Source organism: Monodon monoceros, unplaced genomic scaffold (genome assembly GCF_005190385.1).
Source record: "Monodon monoceros isolate NGI ecotype Baffin Bay Population unplaced genomic scaffold, NGI_Narwhal_1 Super_Scaffold_3, whole genome shotgun sequence".
Taxonomy (NCBI): Eukaryota; Metazoa; Chordata; class Mammalia; order Artiodactyla; family Monodontidae; genus Monodon; species Monodon monoceros.
The window spans coordinates 98099300-98122391 of NW_021703780.1; the positions used below are offsets into that span (position 1 = coordinate 98099300).

At 56.0% G+C, this 23092-nt stretch overlaps 1 protein-coding gene across 2 annotated transcripts in view; it reads right to left on the bottom strand.

Moving 5' to 3' along the window:
* Positions 1–1175: 1175 nt before the first annotated feature.
* The window catches only part of PLXND1 (plexin D1), a 51958-nt gene continuing 30041 nt past the window's right edge, over positions 1176–23092 (bottom strand). For both annotated transcript variants that reach the window (XM_029241761.1, XM_029241763.1), the window contains exons 10-36: positions 22485–22574; positions 22179–22272; positions 21035–21189; positions 20065–20216; positions 19105–19204; positions 18875–19014; positions 17947–18114; positions 17772–17862; positions 17333–17596; positions 17098–17247; positions 16119–16233; positions 11297–11404; positions 11105–11217; positions 10105–10209; positions 9436–9566; positions 8833–9031; positions 8034–8180; positions 7733–7889; positions 7178–7281; positions 7032–7095; positions 6309–6343; positions 5972–6076; positions 5257–5420; positions 4009–4156; positions 2783–2923; positions 2558–2632; positions 1176–2302 (exon numbers count right to left, since the gene is read on the bottom strand). In XM_029241761.1, the coding sequence (XP_029097594.1) occupies positions 2186–2302; positions 2558–2632; positions 2783–2923; positions 4009–4156; positions 5257–5420; positions 5972–6076; positions 6309–6343; positions 7032–7095; positions 7178–7281; positions 7733–7889; positions 8034–8180; positions 8833–9031; positions 9436–9566; positions 10105–10209; positions 11105–11217; positions 11297–11404; positions 16119–16233; positions 17098–17247; positions 17333–17596; positions 17772–17862; positions 17947–18114; positions 18875–19014; positions 19105–19204; positions 20065–20216; positions 21035–21189; positions 22179–22272; positions 22485–22574 (3432 nt within the window). In that variant the 3' untranslated portion in view covers positions 1176–2185. The remainder of the gene's footprint in view (positions 2303–2557; positions 2633–2782; positions 2924–4008; positions 4157–5256; positions 5421–5971; positions 6077–6308; positions 6344–7031; positions 7096–7177; positions 7282–7732; positions 7890–8033; positions 8181–8832; positions 9032–9435; positions 9567–10104; positions 10210–11104; positions 11218–11296; positions 11405–16118; positions 16234–17097; positions 17248–17332; positions 17597–17771; positions 17863–17946; positions 18115–18874; positions 19015–19104; positions 19205–20064; positions 20217–21034; positions 21190–22178; positions 22273–22484; positions 22575–23092) is intronic.

Sequence of the window (23092 nt, forward strand, 5' to 3'; positions counted from 1 at the left end):
TCCGACCCAGGCAGGCACACGATTTGGAGTTTGGAGTGGCATGCTCTCAGATTTTAACCATGGGTGGGTTAGGGTAGCTTTTATTTTCTTCAGGCTTTTCGTACTTCCTGACAGTTCTGCAGAAAACATGTATTCATTCTAGCATCACACCCCCCAAAAAAACTCTTGTCAAATTCTGTAAATAACTTAGACTAGAAAGTCTGTTGCTTAATAAAAAGGCATCAGTGATCAGAATAGAGAATTTGAAAAGATAAAGAATCTCCGCCCAGAAGGCACTACAGGAAGAGGCTATTTTTAAAGCTAAAACTTGTTTACTTTTCTCATTTTTCTGTTCTCAATTCTAGAACTGGTATTTTTGGGATTTTGTTTAAATTGTACGAAGTTTTCTGTCCTGGCTCTTACTCCTGATTAATGTGTGTGTGGGGGGGATTATTTTTCCTTCATAAAAAGAAAAAACTAACTTAAGCCGCTTCTGATTTGGAGGTGGTCCTTTAGTGACCTTTCCTGGGGGTCAGTGAACCTCAGCCCCAGCTCAGGCCTAGAGCCAGCTGCGTGGGCTGGGGGTCTCTGTGGTATTTGCTGATCCCAACTCATGTGCTGTGGTGAGAAATAGTGCAGGGTTATACCAGCCTGGGAGAAACTGCCTCTGTTTCCTCATCTGAATAATGGAGTTAATGGTATATATTTATGACAAATTCAGGGCGAGTGTGTAAACGGCAGTTCTCTTTCCAGGGTGGTCACCTTGGAGCTCCCCACACACTTTGGGGGCCGCTGTGGAAACTCCAGCCTGGAGGAAGCATGGAACAGAGGAATGAGGGGCCCACGCAAGCTGGTTTTTGGCTTCCCTGTGCCGTGACCTGGGAAATTCCTCGACTGTGCTGAGAGTCAGTTTCTACATCTGTAAAATGGGGATGATATTCTGTTCCTCAAGGCTTATTACATAGGTAAGTAGGTTAGGAGCAGGGCCTGCCCAGGGGTAGATGGCACACAGCAGCTGTGACATATTCCTGGCGGTCAGTGGATGCCCGCGTTTCCCCACCGAACCTTCTCGGAAGCGGAGTTGGTATCTGCACACCCCTCACGAGGGGAGCTGGGCAGGGTCCTAAGCCAGGCCCCCCCCCCTCCTTTCTGCTACAAGTACAGCCATCTCAGGATAAAGGCTGGAGCCCACGGCAGGTTTTCCCATCAGGCTTTTATTATAAAGAAGGTTCCAGAGCATCCCAGCCTCCCCCTCCAGCCCAGCCCCAAGGTCTGCGACCTGTCCCAGCACTGGCTGGGTCAGCCCCAGCCAGCCACTTCTGGCAGAACAGAAAGGACGGTGTTCCAGGGCGCGGGGGTCTCTGCCAGGTCTGCCTGTCCCCTGGAACAGTCATTTCCAGTGTTGCGCTGGGAGCCCCTTGGGACCCCTCCCCGGGTCCTCTGCACCAGTGGCAGCTATTCACAGTTGGCGCGTGGTAAGTTTTTTAATATATAAAAGCTTTTTTTAAAAAAACAACAACAAAAAGTGGTGCTCTCTTTAGAAACACTTCCAGCAAGATCAAGTAGCCCAGCTACAGCCTTGGTGCAACTCAGCCCCCTGCCCCACCTCGAGACCAGGATCGCCCAGCACCTGTCCCCTCGGCCCCTGCCCGCCCGGCTCCCAGGGCAGCACAGAGCCTCCCGCGGGCAGTGGACGCTGCCCACTCAGCCAGTGGCCGCTCAAGAACAGAAACCTGACACTGCTGGATGGCGTGTGGCCAGGGTCCTCTGCAGGTGAGTAGAGATGGGGACAACATTTTGGTGGTTGAAGCGGAAACCAGCTGAGGGCTGGTTCAAGGGGCCTCCCCTCCACCGGGTAGGATGAGGTAGTGTTTCCGGCTGCGACCTCAGGGCCGGGCGGCCTCTTCGCCCATTGGTGGGTTCGATAGCACTGGGCCGTGCAGGGCAGAGCAAGTGGGGTGCCGTCCAGGCTGTGCTGGGTGGACGGTGGGAGCCTTACCGGGGAACGGCTGCAGCATGTGAGCCCCCAGCCCAGAGCCGGGTCTGGGGGCAGGTGGGAGGGGTCGGTGCCCAAGGGGCCAGGGCTGGGGGCTCTGCTGGCTGGCTCAGAGAGGCCCCTCGTGCTGCATCGTTTCCCAGCCGGAGTCCGAGGCACTGGGGACAAAGCGAAGTCGAGGGAGGGCGCCCGTCCTGCCGGCCCCCAGGCTCAGGCCTCGCTGTAGCACTCGTAGATGTTGTCCTCCATCAGGGCCACCACCTGCTCAAACTTGTGCTGCAGCTGCGTCCTCCGGGCTGTGGGGTTTGCCTCCAGGGCGCTCATGATCTGAGGGGGAAGCGGAGGGAGCTGGGCCAAAGCCCGGGCCCAGGACCCCCGGGTCCCACTGCACATCCTGGGGGAGAACACACCGCCTGGATTTCCACTGCTGGTGGCCACCCCCAAAGCGGAAACGTCCTGGGCATATGAATGCCTGAGAGGGACCCTCACCCTGGGTGTGTTGCCCTGAGCAGGTGGCAGTGAGCAGGGCTGGCATGGGGGCATCGTAGCTCCGAGGGGGGCCTCGCACTGGGGGCTACTCACCTGTGGGCGATACCTCTTGGCGTATTTATAAATCTCTGTCATGGCCACGTTGGTGTTGAACTCATTCTGGTATTTCTGTGAGGAAAGACAAGGCGGGAGTCGGAGAGAGGTTGACTCCATGGTCAAAACCAGGCCCAGCCCAGCCAAGACTCGCTGCTTAAACACAGCCCCTCGCTGACGGTCAAGTCCCGCCCTGTCCCGCCCGGCAAGGTCCCCGCGGCGCACCCGTGACTCCTCCGCCAGGTGCGCGTTCATTTCCTGCTCGCTGAGCGGAGTCATGTCATGGATCTGTTTGTAGTAGCGCTGCACGATTTTCCGGTACTCAGGAATCTCCTTGGCGTAGAGGAGCTTGTTGGTTGGTGAGTCCTGGGCAGAGAGGAGTGAGGGATTAAGACGCAGACTCGCTTTCTCCTGGATGAGCCCTCGTCTCTCCTGCCACACAAACGAGCCCATCACTGAACGTCCCCGCCCTGCGGGCTTTGGACCAGGGACCCCCCACCCCTCTCCTCTCTGCCCTTGTACTTGGAACCCCTGCCCTATTTTCTACGGAACTGTCAGGGTGATGACCTCAAGGGGGGACCGACTTCTGGGGGGAAAAGTGCATGGGCTTGTGCCAGCTCTTTGACACGCAGGCTGTTTTGTTTGTATCCTTGCTTAGGGATATGGGTCTTGGTGGCTAAGATTTCTGGAAGCCTGACTGCTGTCTCAGTGGAATATTTCCCACCAACCACATGTTTCCTACGCCTGAAAGCAAAACGTGCCAAGTATGTTCCCAGTTCTCTGTCATGGGCGTCCTGCTTTCCGAGATAGTGTGTGAGAGGTGACGGCATTTTCTGCCTCTCGTGGCCTCTCTCTGAAAGTCATGGGCTAAACACAGGGCCAGGCACCCGCCCTCCTGCAGGGGCAGGTCTAACTCTACCATTTCATTAACGCTCACAGCCTCCCTGCCCGGCCCAGGCCCTTCCCTCTGCCTGGAATGCCGCTCTCTCTCCTCCGCGCCTGCTAAAGCCAGCTGGGTCCTCTCCCTGCAGACAGATGCCTCAGGGGTCTCCCTCCTGCATGTATTCAAAGGTCTTGGTCACTTGTGCCCCCCTCTGCCCACCCCTTCACTCAGTGCCCACTGGATGGCTCTTGACCATCAGGGCTGCCGCCCGGAGCCCACGGGTCTCTGATGGTGTGCCAGACCACACAGGCTTTCCACGTTCACTCTGGCTTCTCCCGGCCTGGCTCCACGGCCTCAGCATTGGGAACTGGTGCGGGGCACACCTGAGGCAGCTGCAGCCAGTCTGCAGCCACGTAGTTTGACTGTGGGTGGCGGTTTCTGGGAGTCCCCCCTGCTTCTGATGACCGCGTTCATTCCCACGTCCCCCAGATCTGAGCTCTTTTGGTTCCCCTCCCAGAAAGATCTCCGTCCCCATCAGCACCAGGTGGCCTGCCCAGGAGCAGCTGACCTTGCCCAGCTGCAGGTCCGAGATGGAACAGGCGTCGATGAAGGCCTGTGCGATGACTGAGAGGCAGGCATCGATGTGGTCCGTCTTCTCGATGTCAAAGACAAACTGTGGGTTTTTTAGGATGTTCACCCAGAACCGGAGAGGAAGGCTGTGGGACAGAGAGTGACAGGGGCAGTGGTGTGAGCCCCGCCCCCCCCCGGGGGTGGGCAGCGGAGGCAGTGGTTGCCGAGGGGGCTTGGGACAGGCTGGCTTTGCCCCTCAAGGCCAGCGGAGACTAGTCACAGGACGGAACCTCTGGAAACCTCGGTTTGCTCCCCCACAAATGCGGCTGATGGCCATCCCCGGCCGGCTGGGGCAGCAGAGGGGCTGGGAGCCGGGTTTCCTGTGTGGAGAGGGCCACGGGCTGCGGCAGGAGCTGCAAGGCCCGACTTCACCCTTGCTGCCCGCCCCACCCCTGCAGAGTCGCCCGCTCTCACGCAGCAGCCTGGAGCCAGCGAGACAGTCCTGGTTCCCATTAGAACCCCCGCCCTGCCCCTGCCTCGCAGCCCATGGCTCCTCCTCCAGCCCCTGCATGGCTGCGGGAAGTCCATCATTAGCTGGGTCACCAGGCAGACTGAGGGGAGGGAAGAGGCCTGGATCCTTAGCCTCAGGGGGCCAGAGGGTTGGTAACACCCTCCTCCCCAGTGACTGGGCAGCCTGGGACATACAGACCCTCCACCCCACCCCAACCAGAGCTCTGAGCAGCCCCTGCAACTACACAGAAACTTCTAGGTCTGCAGCATGTTTTTCTGAGGGTTAGGCTAAGGTTTTCAACAACTTCTTGTTGGGGTTTGTGACCATGAAAAGCTAAACCGTGCCTCAAAGGAGGGATGTGATCGGGGGCAGGAACATCTCCACGAGCCTCAGTGTGCTCATCTGTAAAATGGAGCTGACGGTGCCCACCGCAGAGGTGTGGAGGAGAGTGATGGTAAGGGCAAAACTTAGACAGTGCTCACTTTTAGTTAATTCTTACAATTAAAGTGGGTTACTTTTACTGCCCTGGTTTTATAGCTAGGAGAAACTAAAGCACAGAGAGGTTAAGTCACTTACCCAAGGTCACACAGCTTGGAATGGCATAAGGGATTGAACCCAGGCCGATGGGCTGAGAGACCAGGCTCTGAACCCCCGCACCACTGCTGCCCCCAATGATAGAGTGAAGCCACACAGCCCTCCCCCCGGCCTCCCACCCACACCACACTGGCCCACCACCTGTTGGTCTTCCAGATGTGTAGGGTGTCAGGGTCTGAGATCCCCCTCTTCTCTGCTTGCTCTTCCAGGAAGTCAAAGAAGTACTTGACAGCCAGTGGGGGCTTGTCTTCACGGATACTCAGAATGGCCTTGAACAGGTCATCCAGAAACTTCTGCAGCGTGCCCTGCATGGAAGGAGGTGGCCGTCGTCAGCCCAGGACCACACGGAGGGGGGTAAGCAGGCACCTCTGGCAGTTCAGGGGAGCCCGTGGTGCTGGGACTGAGCAGTGCTGGGTGAATGGGGAAGCAGTGCTGGGTGAATGGGGAAGCTACGTGGCATCAGGCATCTAACCTGTCTGGGCCTCGGTCTTCCTGTCTGTGAAACGGGTTAGTGCAACCTACCCCACAAGGGTGTTGGAAGGACTGAGACATAGAGCAGGGAATTGCTGGGCTGGAGTGTGAGCTCTCAGGCGCCCACTCTGCTGCCCCAGCCGTGTGGCCTTGGGGGCATCACTGGGCCTCTGCTGCCCTCCATGTCACACGGGCCGATAGAGAAGTTGTCATCGGGCACCCTTCATGCTGGGAGCAAACCCCTCCTCAGCTGGGACCCAAAGCCCTCGGCCTCTTGCCCCAGAGCCTGGCTGGCCCCACAGGGGAAGCACTGTCCCCCTCACTCCAAGTGTGTGCTCACAGCTGACCCACTGGAGTGAGGACACAGAGATGAGGGTGGGCCCACCTTGGTGGACAGCAGGCGGGTCAGGTAGATCTCTGGTAGCACCTTCTTGCGGTGGCTCTGCCGGTGGGACTTCTTGGGCTCTGCCAGCTCATCCGTGGGCAGCACCTGGGAGGCCGGGGCAGTGGTCAGTGCTGGCACCAGGCACCATCCCCGGCCGCCCGTGGGCACTGGGCTCTCTTTGTGGTGCACGCAAGCTACCCTGGGTCCCGTTCCCGCTCCCCACTCCAGCCTTTCCCAGGGCCTGCAAGCACTGCCCCCAGAGGCCCAGGGTGGCAGGAAGCCAAGTCGACACCCAGTGAAGGGCAGGCACGCCCAGGGCCGGAGGCAGGGCACTCACCAAATGGAAATACTTCTCTGTGTCCAAGTCTTTCACTGCGAGAGGGAAAACACACACAATAAACGAGAGAGGAGTGGGGAGAGAGAGAAACAGAAATGGAGACCAAAAGATGGAGAAAGAAACTGAGCTCCATGGACAGAGCGAAACGGACATGTGGAGAGAACAAGGCACAGAGAGAGAAATGCAAAGTTAAGAGAGCTGAGAGCGAGATCCAGAGACACACGCAGAGAATGAGGTAGAGAGAGAAAGACAGAGGCGTTGACAGATGGAAACATCCACCAGGTGACGGCAGGAGCAGGGAGACGGTCACGGCCCCCGAGTAGGGCAGGATGGCGGCCCTCACCCCCCAGCCCAGACCTCACTGGGAGAGACCCGAGAGCCTGCTCCTTGCCTCAGGAGGGAACCCCAAGACCCAGAGGAGCCTAGGACCCCAGGCCTGGGGCATCTGAAGGTATGGATGGGATGTTTGAGGCGGGGACACAGGCCAAAGCCCACATGGCCTCTTGGAATCACATCCCACCCTCCTGGGGCCTCTCTCTGCTGCCTGCAGGAATCCAGCGCTGAGAGGCCTGGCCACAGGCCCTGCCAAGCAGCCCTGAGGCAGGGGAGCCCGGCCCCGCCCCCAGCAGGGAGCCTCAGCCCGGCCCAGCCCCGTCCCTCGAAGCCTCAGCTTCCCCACTGGGGCCGCTCAGAAGGGGCCCTCCCCACGTCCACCAGCACTACCTCGGCCCAGGGTGTTGTCCTTCTTGTCTGTGAGGCTCATGGCCAGGGAGGCACCTTCAGGGATCTGAGGGGGAGAGAGGCCGAGGTCAGAGGTCGGAGGTCAGGGAGGTTGGGAGTGGTGGGAGGTGGGTGGAGCCGGGGCCCACCTTGTAGTGGGCCAGCGTGTTGAGCTTCTTGCGGCCGTCCTCGACCACCGAGGTGTCGTCCAGGTCCCGCAGGATGTAGCTCTGCGTGCTCGAGGCGAACCACTCTGCGGGCAGGGGGAAGGGCATCAGGGCTGGGAGCAGGGGCCGCGGGGAGGCAGGCCCCCAGCGGGCCACACGGGGAGAGAACCGGGGGCACCCACACCTGTCTCTGAGCCTCTACTTGCCCATCTGGGAGACGGGGAGGGGAGAGGGTGCCGGGCGCAGAGCAGGAGCTCTGGAAAGGCCTCATCCTCGGGGCTATCACTGGGATCTCAGATCTGCTGGGGAGGCCTCTCCCGCCCACCCTGGCAGCAGCCTGCATCGACCTCCCACCGCAGGCCCTGTCTCCCCTCCCCGCCCCACAAAGAGCTCCTGGCAGCTGATCTGTCTGCACGTCCCCAGAGCCACAGTTAGCGCACATCTGCTGAGCGGCGGGAGTGTGTGCGCCCAAGGCAGGGAGGGGCCTGCGCGGCTGAAGCAGCCCCACGCCTGCCGCCCCTGCCCTACCCTGCCCACCTAGGTCGACGTCCTCGGCACGCGGCCACTGGGAGTAGGGCACGTTCTTGCAGAAGGCTTCCAGGATCTTCTCCTTCACCTGCGTCAGCGTGTCTGTGTCCATGGCCCGCACGCTCAGCGAGTCCATACCACAGCCCTGGAAGGACACGTTCAGATTCTGCAGGAGAGAGGGGGAGGGTCAGCGGGCGACCACCGGGCCCTGGAGGGGAGACAGCCTGCGGGGAGTGGGGGGGGCGGGCAGCAGTGGAGCCGGGACTCTCCGGGGGTGCGGGACCCCTCCCTGCCCGCCCGCCCGGCTCACCCGGGGCTTGGCCTCGATGTTCTCCCGCAGCAGCCACTCCTCGTTGAGCGTGTAGCGGGCCTTGCCTGTGATGGCGTCGATGGAGCCCTTGTTGATCTGCTGCTTGATGGCGCACAGGAGCAGGAAGAACGGCTCCCCCACCGTCTCCTGCGGAAGGTGCGCGCCTGTAAGAGGCTGAGGCCAGACTGCCTGGCCCAGCCCCTGGTCTCCAGCCCACACTCCAGAGTCCGGCCCCAACCTGGAATGCCTTCTCTACCCCCTTCTGCCAATACCTCCGTGGCTGCCTGCTTATACCCTCCTTTTGATCCTGGTGCCGCTGCCTCACTCCCATCCCCCACCCAGAGGTGTCTCTGTGGACTCCAAGCTCGAACATCGCCTAATGTGGGTGCATTCATTTCATCCTGCCAGCAACCCTTCCAGGTACGGGGTGTCATTCTCATTGCCGAGACTCAGAGAGGGCAAGCAACCTGCTCAGGGTCACCCAGCAGGGAAGTGGCAGAGCTGGACTCAAAGGCACATCAGGGGGCATATGAGGACTGAGAAAACAATCTTCTGAAACAATGCCACTGACAGAGCCTCTGTTCCGTCCTGGGCTGGCTCTGAGCCCTTGCAGGAAGTCAGGCCTTCTCTGAGCCTCAGTTTCCCCATCTGTATAATGGATCCTATGGGGCTGTCCCTCTGCCCTCTAAGCCCCCCATTCCACATCTGCACAAAGAACATGATAATCCCTTCAGCAGAGCTGGCATGAGAATAAAATGAAATCGGTCTAGGTGGCGGCACAGCGGCCCGGCCCCCTCACCCTCAGGCAGCTGTACATGCAGATGGACATCCAGTTGGTGAGCATCTTCTCGACCACGGACTCCGTGCGCCTCAGCATGAGCTTGGGGTTCTTGGCAGCCGAGGCGTCGATGAGGTCCACCAGCAGCTCCTTCATGATGCCCGTATAGTACTCGAGCTTGCCGTGGAGCGCAATGGTCATCAGGGAGGCCAGGCTGCACCTGTGGGTGGGCGTGGGCTGGGGGCGTCAGCACCACCCGCACCGCAAGGCCCTGGACTCCGAGGACCACGCAGTGGGTTCTGCTGCTACCTTGTCGCTGGATGGACGGGTGAGTGTGACGAAAATCTCGTTGGAGAAAGGGCTACCTTCCCTACCACGCACAGCAACCGCCATGCCCACGAGCCCTATCCTGGCAAGCAGACCAGGAAGGGGAAGAATGGGGAAGGGGGTCTCAGGACCTCCAACGCCCCAGCACCCAGGGTCTGACGCTGGGGAGATGCCAGCTGCCCCAAGGACATGGTGATTTGCAAACTGGCCCAGCCTTGGATCCAGCCAGGCAGACCCAGGACCGGCTGGGTGGCCTCCAGCAGGCCCCTGCCCTCCCCCAGAGCCTCGCAGCCTGACCTGTCCCGCACTGCGAAGTCCTTCTGTTGCTCCAGTGCGTGGACGAAGACAATGAGGAAGTGCTTGTTGTTGAGCAGTGAGGAGAACAGGCTGATGCCCTCTTCCATGTTGGGCCGGCAGCTCTCGGGGATCTGCAGAAGCATTCAGTGAGGGGGTGTCCACAGAGGTCCAGTGTCTCTGCCTGGCCTAGGAGTCAGCACTTAGGATGCCCTGAATGGCTCCTCAAATGCTTCCTGGGAGGGGGAGCTCATTACCTTTAGTGGTAGACACCTCCTACCTCCCTGTGAATGGGAACAGTGGCTCAGTTGAATTGAAAAGTGAGGCTCAGGCAAGGGTGCCGGAAGGCAACCCAGTATCCCTGTGTGTGTGTGGGGGGGACCCTCTCACCTTCCATTCTCTAAGCAGCAGGCGGAGTGGGATGTCCAGGGGGACCCAATCCTCTCCCATCTCTACCTGGCCTGGGGGTCAGCACGCAGAACACCCTGAATGGCCCCTTGAATACCTCCTGTGATGGAGGGCTCACTACCATACAATGGCAGGTTCCTCCCAACTTCCCATGATTAGGATCAATGGGTCAGATGAGCTGGAAAGTGGGGCCCAGAGAGAGATGGGGTTGCCCTGAGGCAGCCCAGTGTGTGTGTGTGTGTATACGGGTGGAGGGCTACTCACCTTCCACTCTCCCAGCAGTGGGTGGGTCTCCTGCACCAGGGAGCTGCCCGGGGAATTGAGGGTCTGGGAGGGCAGGACGTAACGCTCTTCATAGAGGGAGGAGCACTGTGGAGGCAGACCCCCAGCCCTTCAGCAGGGCCGCAGACACCCCAGCATCTCGGCAGGGCTGCACCTTCCCCTGACGCATGCAGGGGCCACTCGACAAATGCCAAAGCCCACTTTACAAAGGAAGAAGAGGCAGTGGGCCACACCCAGGTGCCATAGGACTCCAGAGGAGAGGGGAGAGGAGTCCTCGGGGGCTTCCTGAAGGAAAAGGAGCAGAAGCAGCATGAGCCCAGGTGTGGCAAAGCTCAAGTGCACGAGGCTGAAGGGGAAGCCACAGCAGCTCCGTGCAGAATGAGGGAAACTGAGGCAGAAATGCCTGCAGGGACCACAATATGGGCTGTCTGTGGCTGCTGCATGGAGAACAGTGTGGACAGGGCCAGCGGAGGCCGCTGGCCACTGGCATAAACACTCCTGACAGGCCAGGGAAGGTGGGGACAAGGCTAGCGGCCCCTGGAACAGCACAAGAAGGCATGGAAGGGATGGGACAGAGTCCAGTGGACAGAAGGAGGAGATGTGGAGACCCAGAGAAGCCTCCCTGGGAAGGGGCTCAGAAAGGAGAGGGGCTGGCAGTGAACTGGTGCCTCTACTCACCCCCTGAGAGGGGAGTCATGCCCAGCACCCCAGGAGAAAAGTGGGCCTGGCAGCCAGCTTCTGTATGGACAATTAAAACATCAGGGGGCAGAGAAGGAAAGTGGGGGAAACTGGGCCCTCTCCCTCGGCAGGCCAGGGCAGGGGCCCAGGCTGCCACAGGCAGGCGTGCAGGTTTCGTACTGCTCAAGGGGCCCAGGCTGCACTTGTCAAGTTCTTCCATCAGCACAGAAGTGCCCTCTAGGTTCTCAGGGCCCAGGGAGGGGTCGAGGAGCTCCTGAAGTAGCCGGCAGGGGCCCGAACTGACCTTAGGGAAGAAGGTGCGGGTCACAAAGTGCTTGTACTCCAGGAAGGGGATGCCCTGGCTGCGGTTCAGCTCCTTGGTGAGATCCGTCATGTCTGTCTGCAGCTCAGCAAAGCCTGGTAAACAGGCAGTGGCTGTGAGTGGATCAGATGGTGAAGCCGAGGCCCAATGTCTCGCATGGTCGCCACCCACTACCTTTACGGATTTCCTCTCGGATCTGGGATTCCATCTCCTCCATCTGCAGCAGTGTCTTCTGCCAGTAGCGCTCAGCGCGGCGGCTCTTGGTGCAGAAGACAAACAGGGCTGTGGGCAGCAGAGAGGCAGTTCAGGCCACTGAAAGCCCTTCGGAGAGCATTTGTCGGTACCTGCCCTGTGCAGGGCCTGGGCCTGAAGGGAGAGGTCCTGCCTGCACCCCTCAGCTCCATCTCCTTGGGGCAGGCGCCTCAGCTCATGGTCCTCTCCTCCCCAGTGGGTTGAAAACTACAGGGCCAAGGACTTGGGAAACGGTCAGGAAGATAAGGCTCCATGTCCCATTCTTATAAGAAATGTGTGTTTGTTTAAAATAGTGATAAACACCTACCCTTCTGAAACTATTCCAAAAAACTGCAGAGGAAAGAACACTCGCAAACTCATTCTATGAGACCACCATCACCCTGATACCAAAACCAGACAAAGATACTACAAAAAAAGAAAATTACAGGCCAGTATCACTGATGAACATAGATGCAAAAATCCTCAACAAAACACTACAAACCGAATCCAACAACACATTAAAAGGATCATACACCGCGATCAAGTGGGATTTATCCCAGGGATGCAAGGATTCTTCAATATATGCAAAAAAAATCAGTGTGACTGAGAAATAATAAACCATGTGATCATCCCAATAGACGCAGAAAAAGCTTCTGACAAAATTCAACACCCATTTATGGTAAAAACTCTCCAGAAAGAGGGCATAGAGGGAACCCACCTCAACATAATAAAGGCCATATATGACAAACCCACAGCCAACATCATTCTCAATGGTGAAAAACTGAAAGCATTTCCTCTAAGATCAGAAAGAAGACGAGGATGTCCACTCTCGCCACCATTATTCAACATAGTTTTGGAAGTCCTAGCTGCAGCAATCAGAGAAGAAAAAGAAATAAAAGGAATACAAATTGGAAAAGAAGAAGTAAAACTGTCACTGTTTGCAGATGACATGATACTATACATAGAAAATCCTAAAGATGCTGCCAGAAAACTACTAGAGCTCATCAATGAATTTGGTAAAGTAGCAGGATACAAAATTAATACACAGAAATCTCTTGCATTCCTATACAATAACAATGAAAGATCCGAAAGAGAAATCAAGGAAACAAGCCCACTCACCATTGCATAGAAAAGAATAAAATACCTAGGAATAAACCTACCTAGGGAGGCGAAAGACCTATACCCTGAAACCTATCAGACGCTGATAAAAGAAATTGAAGATAACACAAACAGATGGAAAATATACCATGTTCTGGGACTGGAAGAATCAATATTGTGAAAATAACTATACTACCCAAGGCAATCTACAGATTCAATGCAATCCCTGTTAAATTACTGATGGCATTTTTCACAGAACTAGAACAAAAAATTTTACAATTTGTATGGAAACACAAAAGACCCCTGAATAGCCAAAACAAACCTGAGAAACAAAGATGGAGCTGGAGGAATCAGGCTCCCTGACTTCAGACTATACTACAAAGCTACAGTAATCAAAACAGTATGGTACTGGCACAAAAACAGAAATACAGATAAATGGAACAGGATAAAAAGCCCAGAGATAAACCCACGCACCTATGATCAATCTATGACAAAGGAGGCAAGACTATACAGTGGAGAAAAGACGGTCTCTTCAATAGCTGGTGCTGGAAAAACAGGAGAGCTACATGTAAAAGAAAAACTAGAACATTCTGTAACACCATACACAAAAATAAACTCAAAATGGATTACAGATCTAATGTTAGGCTGGAAACTATAAAACTCTTAAAGGAAAACAAGAAGAACACTCTGACATAAATCACAGCATTATCTTTTGTGATCCACCTCCTAGAGTAATGAAAATAAAAAGAGAAACAAACGGGACCTAATTAAACTTAAAAGCTTTTGCACAGCAAAAACAAAAACCCAAAAGACCATAAACAAAACAGAAACACAACCCACAGAATGGGAGAAAATATATGCAAATGAAGTGACCGACAAGGGATTAATCTATAAAATATACAAACAGCTCATGTAGCTCAATATCAAAAAACAAACAACCCAATCAAAAAATGGGTGGAAAATCTAAACAGACATTTCTTTAGGGAAGACAAACAGATGGCCAAAAAGCACATGAAAAGATGCTCAACACTGCTGATTATAAGTGCAAATCAGAACTACAATGAGGTATCACCTCACACTGGTCAGAATGGCCATCATCAAAAAGTCTACAAACGATAAATGCTGGAGAGGGTGTGGAGAAAAGGGAACCCTCTTGCACCGTTGGTGGGAATGTAAATTGATACAGCCACTATGGAGAACAGTACAGAAGTTCCTTAAAAAACTAAAAACAGAATTACCATATAACCCAGCAATCCCACTCCCAGGCATATATCCAGAGAAAACCATGATTCAAAAAGATACATGCACCCCAATGTTCATTGCAGCATTATTTACAATAGCCAAGACATGGGAGCAACCAAAATGTCCATCAACAGAGGAGTGGATAAAGAAAATGTGGTACATATATGCCATGGAATATTACTCAGCCATAAAAAAATAATGAAATAATGCCACCTGCAACAACATGGATGGACCTAGAGATGATCATACTAAGTGAAGGACATCAGATAAAGATAAATATCATGATATCACTTATATGTGGAATCTAAAAAAAAATGATACAGATGAACTTATGTACAAAACAAACAGACTCACAGGCTTTGAAAACAAACTTACAGTTACCAAAGGGGGAAGGTGGGAGGAGGGATAAATTAGGAGTTTGGGATTAACATACACACACGACTATATAAAACAGATAACCAACAAGGACCTATTGTATAGCACACGGTACTGCACTCAACACTCTAATAACCTATATGGGAAAAGAATCTGAAAAAGAATGGATATGTGTTTATGTGTAACTAAATCACTTTGCTGTACACTTGAAACTAACACAACAATGTAAATCAACTATAATATAAAATAAAAATTAATTTAAAAAATTACTTGAGTGAAAAAAAATAAAATAGTGGTAAACAGTGGATTTCTCTAGATGAGAGAATTATGGGTGATTTCTGTTCTCCTTCTGCTATTTAGCATTTTCAGTTCTTTCTACAACGACGAGGTATTACTTGTGAAATAAGAAACTTTTAAAAGATTACAAAGCAGTATTATATTATAACCCCTTTCTGGGATGTAACACATCTCTATATCTCTCATATAACGAGATGCATAAAATATACATGGGGCTTCCCTGGTGGCGCAGTGCTTAAGAATCCGCCTGCCAATGCAGGTGACACGGGTTCGTGCTCTGGTAGGGAAAGATCCCACGTGCCGCCGAGCTACTAAGCCCGTGCGCCATAACTACTGAGCCTGAGCTCTAGAGCCCACAAGCCACAACTACTGACCCTGCATGCCACAACTACTGAAGCCTGCGTGCCTAGAGCCCGTGCTCCGAAACAAGAGAAGCCACCGCAATGAGAAGCCCGTGCACCGCAACGAAGAGTAGGCCCCGCTCACCGCAACTAGGGAAAGCCCATGCACAGCAACGAAGACCCAACGCAGCCAAAAAATATGTATAATATTTTTATATATTATATATTCTATCCCAGTTTTCCCTACATTTTCTACATTGAATATATTACTTTTTTAATAACAGTTTTATTGAGATATAATGCACATGCCATATAGTCTATCCATGTAAAGCATACAATTGAACGGCTTTTAGTATATTCACAGGGTTGTGTAACCATCACCACTATCTAATTTTAGCACACTTTCCCTGCCCCTTGAAGACCCATAACCATAGTAGTCAGTCCCCATCCACTCTCCCCCTGTCCCTGGCAACCACTAATTTGCTTTCTGTCTTTATCGATTTGCCTATTCTGGACATTTCATATAAACGGAATCAAACTATGTGATCTTTTATGTCTGGCATCTTTCACTTATCATGACATCCTCAAGGGGCATCCATGCTGTACCATGTGTCAGAACTTCTAAAAAATTACAAAGCAGTACTTATAACGCCGTTCTGAGATATAATATATCTATATATATATATCATACAATGAGATGTATAAAATATGTATATTCCTTTAAGGCTTAATGCTACCCCATGGCATGGATAAACCATACTTTCTTTATCCAGTCATCAGCTGACGGACACCTGGGCTGTTGCCACCTTTGGTGATGAATAACGCTGCTATGAACATTCATGCACAGGTGCTTGTGTGGACATATGTTTTCATTTCTCTCGGGCAGATACCCAGGACGGGGACTGCTGGGTCACACGGTAACTTTATTTAACATGTCGAGGAACTGCCGGAGAGTTTGCCACGGCAATGGCACCATTTAAATTCCCACCAACAGTGTATGAGGGCTTCAACTTCCATGCTACATTGAATACATTACTTTCATAACCATTCTTTTAATAGTGGTATAGCCTACCTAAGAGGAAGGTTAATCTTCCTGAACAGCCCTCTTATAAGTACCTTCAGCAGGCCCTACTGACTGGAGAACAGGATCCGAATCCCTCTGCATGGCACTCAGGGCCCATCGCCTGGGCCCAGCATACTTCTCAACAGCTATTGTCCTCCACCCTTTGTGCTGTGGCTGGGGCACATGCCTCACCACCCTCTGAGCGCCTCACCCATTCCTACCTTCACGCCTTTGTTCAGTCTGCCCCGGCCCACTATGCCTTCTCTCCTACCCACTGGTCTTCAGAGGGGCTGAGGCAAAGTGGGGTAGGTCTGCCCCCCCAAAACGACACGAGGGTGGGGCTCCTTACCAACCACGGAGAGCAGCAGCAGGACACTACAGATGACAATGGACACGATGATGGCGGTCTCACTGCCCCCCAGCTGCAGCGTGGCGATGGTCTGGTTGAAGTTCCCTACCTGGATCTGCACAGAGGTGGGGGGAGGGGGTTGTATCTTCCCTGGACTTACGCCCTGGCTCTTCTCCTCGCTAGCTGTGCGGTCTTGAGCAAGGCACCTAACCTCTCTGAGCCTCAGATGCCACAACTATAAGACAGAGAGAGCCCCACCCATCTCCTGGGGATGCTATGAGGGCTAAATGAGATGATGCTTGTCAAGCCCTTAGTCCCGAGCCTGGCACAGAAGGGAGACTCAATAAATACAGGCAACAGTGATTATTATTACAGCCTGGGAGGAGCAGCAGAAGAGCCAGTGGCCGGGCAGTTCACAGAGCCTGGCCATGTCCTGAAGTATCTGTAGGGCTGCCCAACGACCAGGGGAGCAGGTGAGTTCTTAGGACTCAAAGGGCAGAACTGGGACTGGGGTACAGGTGAAAGGGAGCTTTTGCAGTCAGAGCCATCCTGGGTGGCATGTGCCACCTGGGAGGGAGTGAGCACCCCATCTCAGGAGGCATGCAAGCAGGTACAGTGCAGAAGAGATCCCATGTTCTAGGCCCTCTCTCCACTCCTGCTTCCCTCCCTCCATGACTCAGCATGGCAACTGGTGGCCCAGACTCTGGGTAGAGCAACAAGTGGAACGGGGACAACTTGTCATGGCCTCTGAGAGTCAGCTGGGGCTGATCACCGACCTTGAACAGATCACTAAGTTTTTGGGTCTCAGTTTCCTCATCTGCCAAGTGGGGAGGTAAAGCTCCTCTTTGCCATGGTTGCCTAAGCTTCTGAGCATGACAATGCTCAGCTGAGACGTGCCGGACAGGGGGCAGATGCTCAGGCACTTGGGACAAGACTGGGGGCCAAGCCCACCTCTGTCTCTAGTGCCCCGTCCACTCACTGTGATGGGCAGCTGCCCCTTGGCTGTGCCCAGGGACTCGTTGACCGAGCAGTGGATGACTCTCTCGGAGACGATCTGGATGTCACAGGCCACCTGGCCAATCTTGACCCGGTACTCGTGGCTCTCAAGGCCCAGGCCATCCTGCTCCTTCTGCAGGAGCAGAAGGGGTGCTCGTGAGGCCTGTGGCTAAGCCCGGCCTGCTCACGCCCCCCACCTGGCACCCACTGGCACTCACGTGGATGACCAGGGTGAGGGGCTCCCCGGGGTGGTGCTTGATCCACTTCTCCCTCTTCGCCGTGGAGAACTGTGGGTCAGGGAGGTAGTCCAGGCGGAACCTGCTGCCCCGCTGGGCCTCCTCGGGGTCCAGGAGCTCCTCGTCCACGGCTGCCTCGTCTGCGTAGGCCCGGCCGTTGAGGAAGAAGTCCACGGGGGCTGACGCGTTGCTCAGGGCCCCGGGCGATGGGCAGGTGATGAGGGTGGAGTTAAGAACCTTGCAGAGCTGGTTGGGGGGGGGGGCCGGGGCCAAGGTGGGGGACGGGAGGGATAATCAGATGTGGGAAAAGAGGGGGAGAGAGGCAAAGAGACAGGAGAGGCAGAGATGAGGAGATGTGGTGGAGGGACGCCTGGTCAGCCGGGGCCACAACCAGCCCTGCCCACCGGGGCCCCGCCCTCACCGTGGGCTCCCGGCCGATGTGGTGCACGGCCATGGACACCTTCTGTACCATGTGGAAACGCTCGCCAGCCACCGTGATGGTCCTGCCGCCACTGTGGGGGGACAGCAAGCCCCGTGAGCCCAGGTGCAGCCCCAGGGAGTGCCCTGGCCTGGGGTCGCGTCCAGGTCTCTCTCACCTGACGTGGCTGCGGTGGGGACTGATGGCCGTGATGACCGGGTTCCGCTTGTACCAGAAGGTGAGGTTGCCACGCACGCAGCCCCGGTGCTCGAAGCGCACGCACACGGGCACGGGGGCCGGCAGGGCGCCCCCAGGCACCGTGCAGGTGATGCTGGTGTCTGTGCGCCTGCGGAGGACGCGGGCCTCTTCAGCAGGAACCCGCCTCCGTCACTCCCCAGCGACCAACACCCCGTCACCTGGGGCACGTGGCCTGGGGTCCAGGCCTGCTCACCTGGCCCCCACCTCATACAGAAATCTTGTTTCCACATTCCCACTGCCGCACCTTTGCTTGGGCTGTCTGCCCCACCTTGGATGCCCTGCCTTCTCTTCTCTGACCTGCCCCATCCCACCTCCTCCAAGAAGCTTCCCAGAAACCCTCTCCTGGCTCCCGCCCCAGTGAGGGCCCTGTGCCCACAGCCCTGAAAGCGCTGACTTCTCCCAATCCTGACCCTCCTGGATGTTCCTAGTTCCTGTGAGAGTGTCTGCTGTACCCTGAGGGCTGAGACTTTTGGGCTCATCTTGGTACCCACAGCAATGCCTATCAATGGCACCTGGTACACATTAAGTGCATAATAAAGACAAGTATTTCACCAAGAGCTTCTGGACCACAACCCTGCCACTGGCCACACCCCTGGGCCAGCGGCAGCTCTGAATGTGTACAATCATCACCATTTTCACTGCAGGTTAAGGTCTCTTATGAAGTACCTACTGTATGCTGGGCACAGCACTTCCCACAAGTCACTGGTACTGTTCTTACCGGCTGAGAAAATTGAGGCTCAGAAAGAGGAAGGGGCTTGGCCAAGGGGACACAGCCAGTGAAGTCCCTGGTGATGCCTGGTGTGAGGACATTACCCCCAGCCCTCCAGCCCCCCGGCCTAGGGGCTTACACCAGCTCCATGCAGGGCTCCGTGTCATTCACCAGGACCTGGAGCTCGGAGCCCACATGGAGGTCGCTGCCGTGGATGGTGATCCTGGTGCCCCCTGCCTTGGGGCCCACGGCAGGCTCCAGGGAGTGAACCAGGGGCAGCTGTGGGGAGGAAGGCAGGCGGTCAGGCCTCAGGCCAGCCCAGGGTGAGCCTGGCAGGGTGGGCAGGGGATAGGCTGCAGCCTCCCTTACCACGTAGGAGAAGCGCTCCCGTGACCTGCCCTCCTTGGAGGCGTTCACCGTCACCACGTCCGCGAACGCCCCCGGGGCTGGCCCCGTGGCACACACGATCCTGGGGAAGGCAACTCTGGTCAAGGAGCAGCCAGCAGATCCTGGGGGCCCAGGCAGGTGCCATCTGGTTTCTCCCTCAATCAATGGCCCCTGCTCCACCCCCAGGGTGTGTGAGCACCCCATCCTTGCACTCAGCCACCCACCCTCCCACTCACACCTGGCGCTGGCATTTGGCCAGGACACCCAATGGCATTACCCATGTCAAGATACTGAGACAATTCCCCATCAGCTGGAAAACAGCCACTGAGTCCCCCAGGTGTCACCCTGGTGCCAAGCTCTTCCCCGGGACCACCCCCGACCTGAGTTTACGACAGTTCTGCAACTATAAGACAAGGGGATTGGATAAGATGGTCCTTGGGGATATTTGAAAGTTCTCCAACCATGAGAGCATTTGCTGGGCTGGTAGACTGATGGCCTTATCTGCAAGCCTGACTTACAGCCTTCGGAAAGGAAACCCAGCTCATTCCCTGCCCTCCGGGCCAGGCTCCACAGCTGCAGGCCCAGACCTCTGCGCCACACCAGTGGCTCCCACATTTTCTTAACAGCAATTTTTTTCATCGGCGCAAGGCTTCCGTGGAGGTAGGGCTGGTCTAGGGGAACACGGGAGGGCTTCCCAGGGGAGCAGGCGCCTGAGTGGTGTCCCGAGCAAGAAAGGGCAGGACGCATGGTGGGAATGGCCGGGAGACCCAGGAGTGAGTGACTTCTGGGGAGCAGAAGGGTGCCAAGGAGAGTGGGATGGCAGAGGGGGGAGGGGGGAGAAGAAAAGGGAGATGGGAGGGCAGAGATGCAGTTGGCACTTCCGGGGCAGGGGTGGGGCCTGCAGGTCACTCAGAATGGCCCCAGGGACTGCCCTCTACTCACTCCTCTGACACCGTGTATCTGTCAGCCAGCGGCTCACAGGCCACGCTGCCAATCCACACTCCACGGACCACGTCGCTGAGCCGCCGGCCCAGGTTCCTGCCGCGGATGGTCAGCAGGGTCCCGCCATCCAAGGGGCCACTCAGGGGCTCAATCTGCCAGGCGACCGGAGAAAGGGGTGAATGGGGTTCAGAGGCTGGGATGCTGGCAGGCTCCCGGGGAGGCAGGGCCAGGCAGACCCATCACTTAGGGGAGGCTCTGAGAGCGCTGGCACCGCCAGCCACTTGGCAGGTCACTGGGGCTGCCAGTTGCGATACTGAGCCAGCTTGGGTCTGGGGACACCAGTGCATAGGGACAGAGTCACCGCTATTTGAGGGGCATCTCCTGGGGACACCGAGGTCCACTCCCAGTGGCCATGTCTGACCACATGACCCTACATCCCAACCAGAGCTGACTGGGCCTGGGATGGGCACCTGACCCAGGCTAAGCCAAACCAACTCCTTCCCTGAGATTTTTTTCATAATTAAAACTGAGGCTTCGGAGTTACTGGCAGCCCCCAATTTCACCTTATCAGCAAGGTTTCCCTGACCTCGCTATAAAATTTAGAGACCATCAGCCCCAGCATCTCTTCAACCTCAGACTCCCAATGCCCCCGCCCCGCCCTGCCCTGCCGTAGCACTTACCACCTTCTCTATGTAAATTATTTCCTTTCTTATTACTGTCCCCTAACCCCAACTAAAACATTAGCTCTGAGAAGGCAGGTACTTGTTTTGTTCCCTGCTGTGTCTCTAGCACCGGGCAGGGCCTGGCACCCAGCAGGTGCTCAGGGGGTAATACAGTGCGCATGGGCCTGGGTGTGTGCAAGCACGTGTGCTGCGGGTCCCTGAGCCCACGTGGGGCGCTGTACGTGTGCACATTCAGGCATGTGGGTGCAATGGGCTTCCGAGGGGGGAGGTGGGGGCGGGGTGCTTACCGCTCGGATCTCGGGGGCGGGGCAGGTGTCGGGCAGGGGCTGCAGGGTCCCCCGCAGGCGGCAGCCGTCACTCCACACACACAGGTGGCCCAGGTCCTCCCGGCCCAGGCACTGGGAACAGTCGGGGCTGCCCATGGCGCAGTTATAGACCTCCACTGCGGGAGACACGGAGGCAGCACAGGTCAGCAGGGTCCTGGTTCTTAGGATCAGGACCCCATGAAGTTCTTAGTCTTCTCCAAACCCCCTGGGGGCTGTGCTAAGCACAGTGCAGCCACAGCCCCATTAACACTCATCCTCACTGTGAATCTATCCAGTGGGAGCTGTTTATTAGCTCCATTTGACAGATAAGAGATGAGGCTCAGAGAGGTAGAGTGACTTGCCCAAGGTCACACAGCCTGTGAGTAGCAGAGCTGGATTCATACCCAGGCCCGAGTGGGTCTCCTGAGCCCCCACGGAGCTCCAGGATGCTAGGGAACCACTGAGCAATGCGGGTTCTGTGAGCCTCAGACCAGACCCTCAGACTGGCACAAGGAGGAGTCTGTGAGCCACAGACCAGACCCTCAGACTGGCACAAGGAGGGGTGCAGGGCCAGTCCTCCAGGGCCTCAGGATGTGCAGGCTGGTTCTGGGGCTTCTGTCTGGGACCTTCATAGTATGGATGTGGGGGGTGCCCCTGTCCACCGAGATGTCTGAGACTCCCCATGAACAGACAGGCCCTTAGAGAGTTGATTCAGTTCATATAATAAGAGCAAGGACACCAACCACCCTATGGGGGCACAGAGTGTGTCCCAGACACCCTTGCAAGGCTTTGTGTGCACCATCTCAGCAAATCCTCACCACACCCTCTGCGAAAGGGCCTCTGCCCTTGCTTCATATGTGGACAAAGAGGCTCAGAAAGGGAAAGGTAAGGAAGTACCTGGGGCTGCACAGCCACTGGCCTGGAGATGCCCCGAGGGCGTGGTGCCTGCCCAGAGGAGCTGCTCAGTAATCAAGTGCTGAGTAACTGACCAGGCACAGAAAGGCAGGGCTGGGATCTGAGACAGCGCGTGTGTTAGGGAACACCGGAGCACGGGAATGAGTCCCCCAAGGCTTCGTCCCACCCACCTCGAGGCCGAGTCCCCTGAGGCCGTGTAAGGCGCTCCCACCTGTCATGTGGTCAGGGCTGTCCAGGAATCGGGCGGGCCGCCCCTTTAGTTGGAGGCTGAGTGGAAACACCTGGCTCTTCTGGGTTGTGTGCAGCTGCAGAAGGACAGGAAAAACCATGAGCGGTGTGAGTGGTGCCTGGGTCTTTGTTGGGGGAGGGGCGTCAGGGAGACAGACGAGGGCAGGGCTACTGGGGGCAGGGGGTCCAAAAAGAGGAGGTAGAAAGGAAGAAGTGTAGGATCTGGACTTGCGCAGGCCTCCCCTTCCCCTCTGCCCCCGACCCCCGCCATTAAAGCTACACCACTCACCACCACTTGGTTGCAGCACACAGCTGATTCATTCACCCACACAGCCTCAAAGATCTCTTCTCGACCAAAGCTACATTCAAGCGCTGCACCCTGTGGGAGAGGGGGGTTGGGGAGAGTCAGGTCAGCACCCACTGCCCTGTACCTCCATCAGGACATCAGACACTGCTGTCCTGAAGAGTGGGCGTGGTCCTACTATCAGGCCTTTGCCTGGGCTGCACCTCCTCCAGGATGTCCTTCCGGGCCTCCATGTCCAATGTTTGATGGAGGCAGGGGGTACATAAACACCTGGAACCTTGGCCTTGTGCTCTCTCCATGCCACTAAAAGTCTCACCAACATCTCCCAATGGCCTAAACCCGGGGCCTTTCACTCCGTGGGTAAAGCCCTGACTCTTCAGCATGACTGACATACAAGGTTCATCCCAGTGAGACTCCACCTGTCCTTTAATGTCAACACCCCCCCCCCCCCCGCCTCTGCCCCACAAGGCCTGGGACCAGCCACAGGACACATGTCGACATAGCACACAGGCCGTCCTGCCCTCAGCCTTTGCCCAAGCCCATTCTTCCACCCAGAAAAACTCAACACAGCCTTCAAAATGCAGCTCAAATGT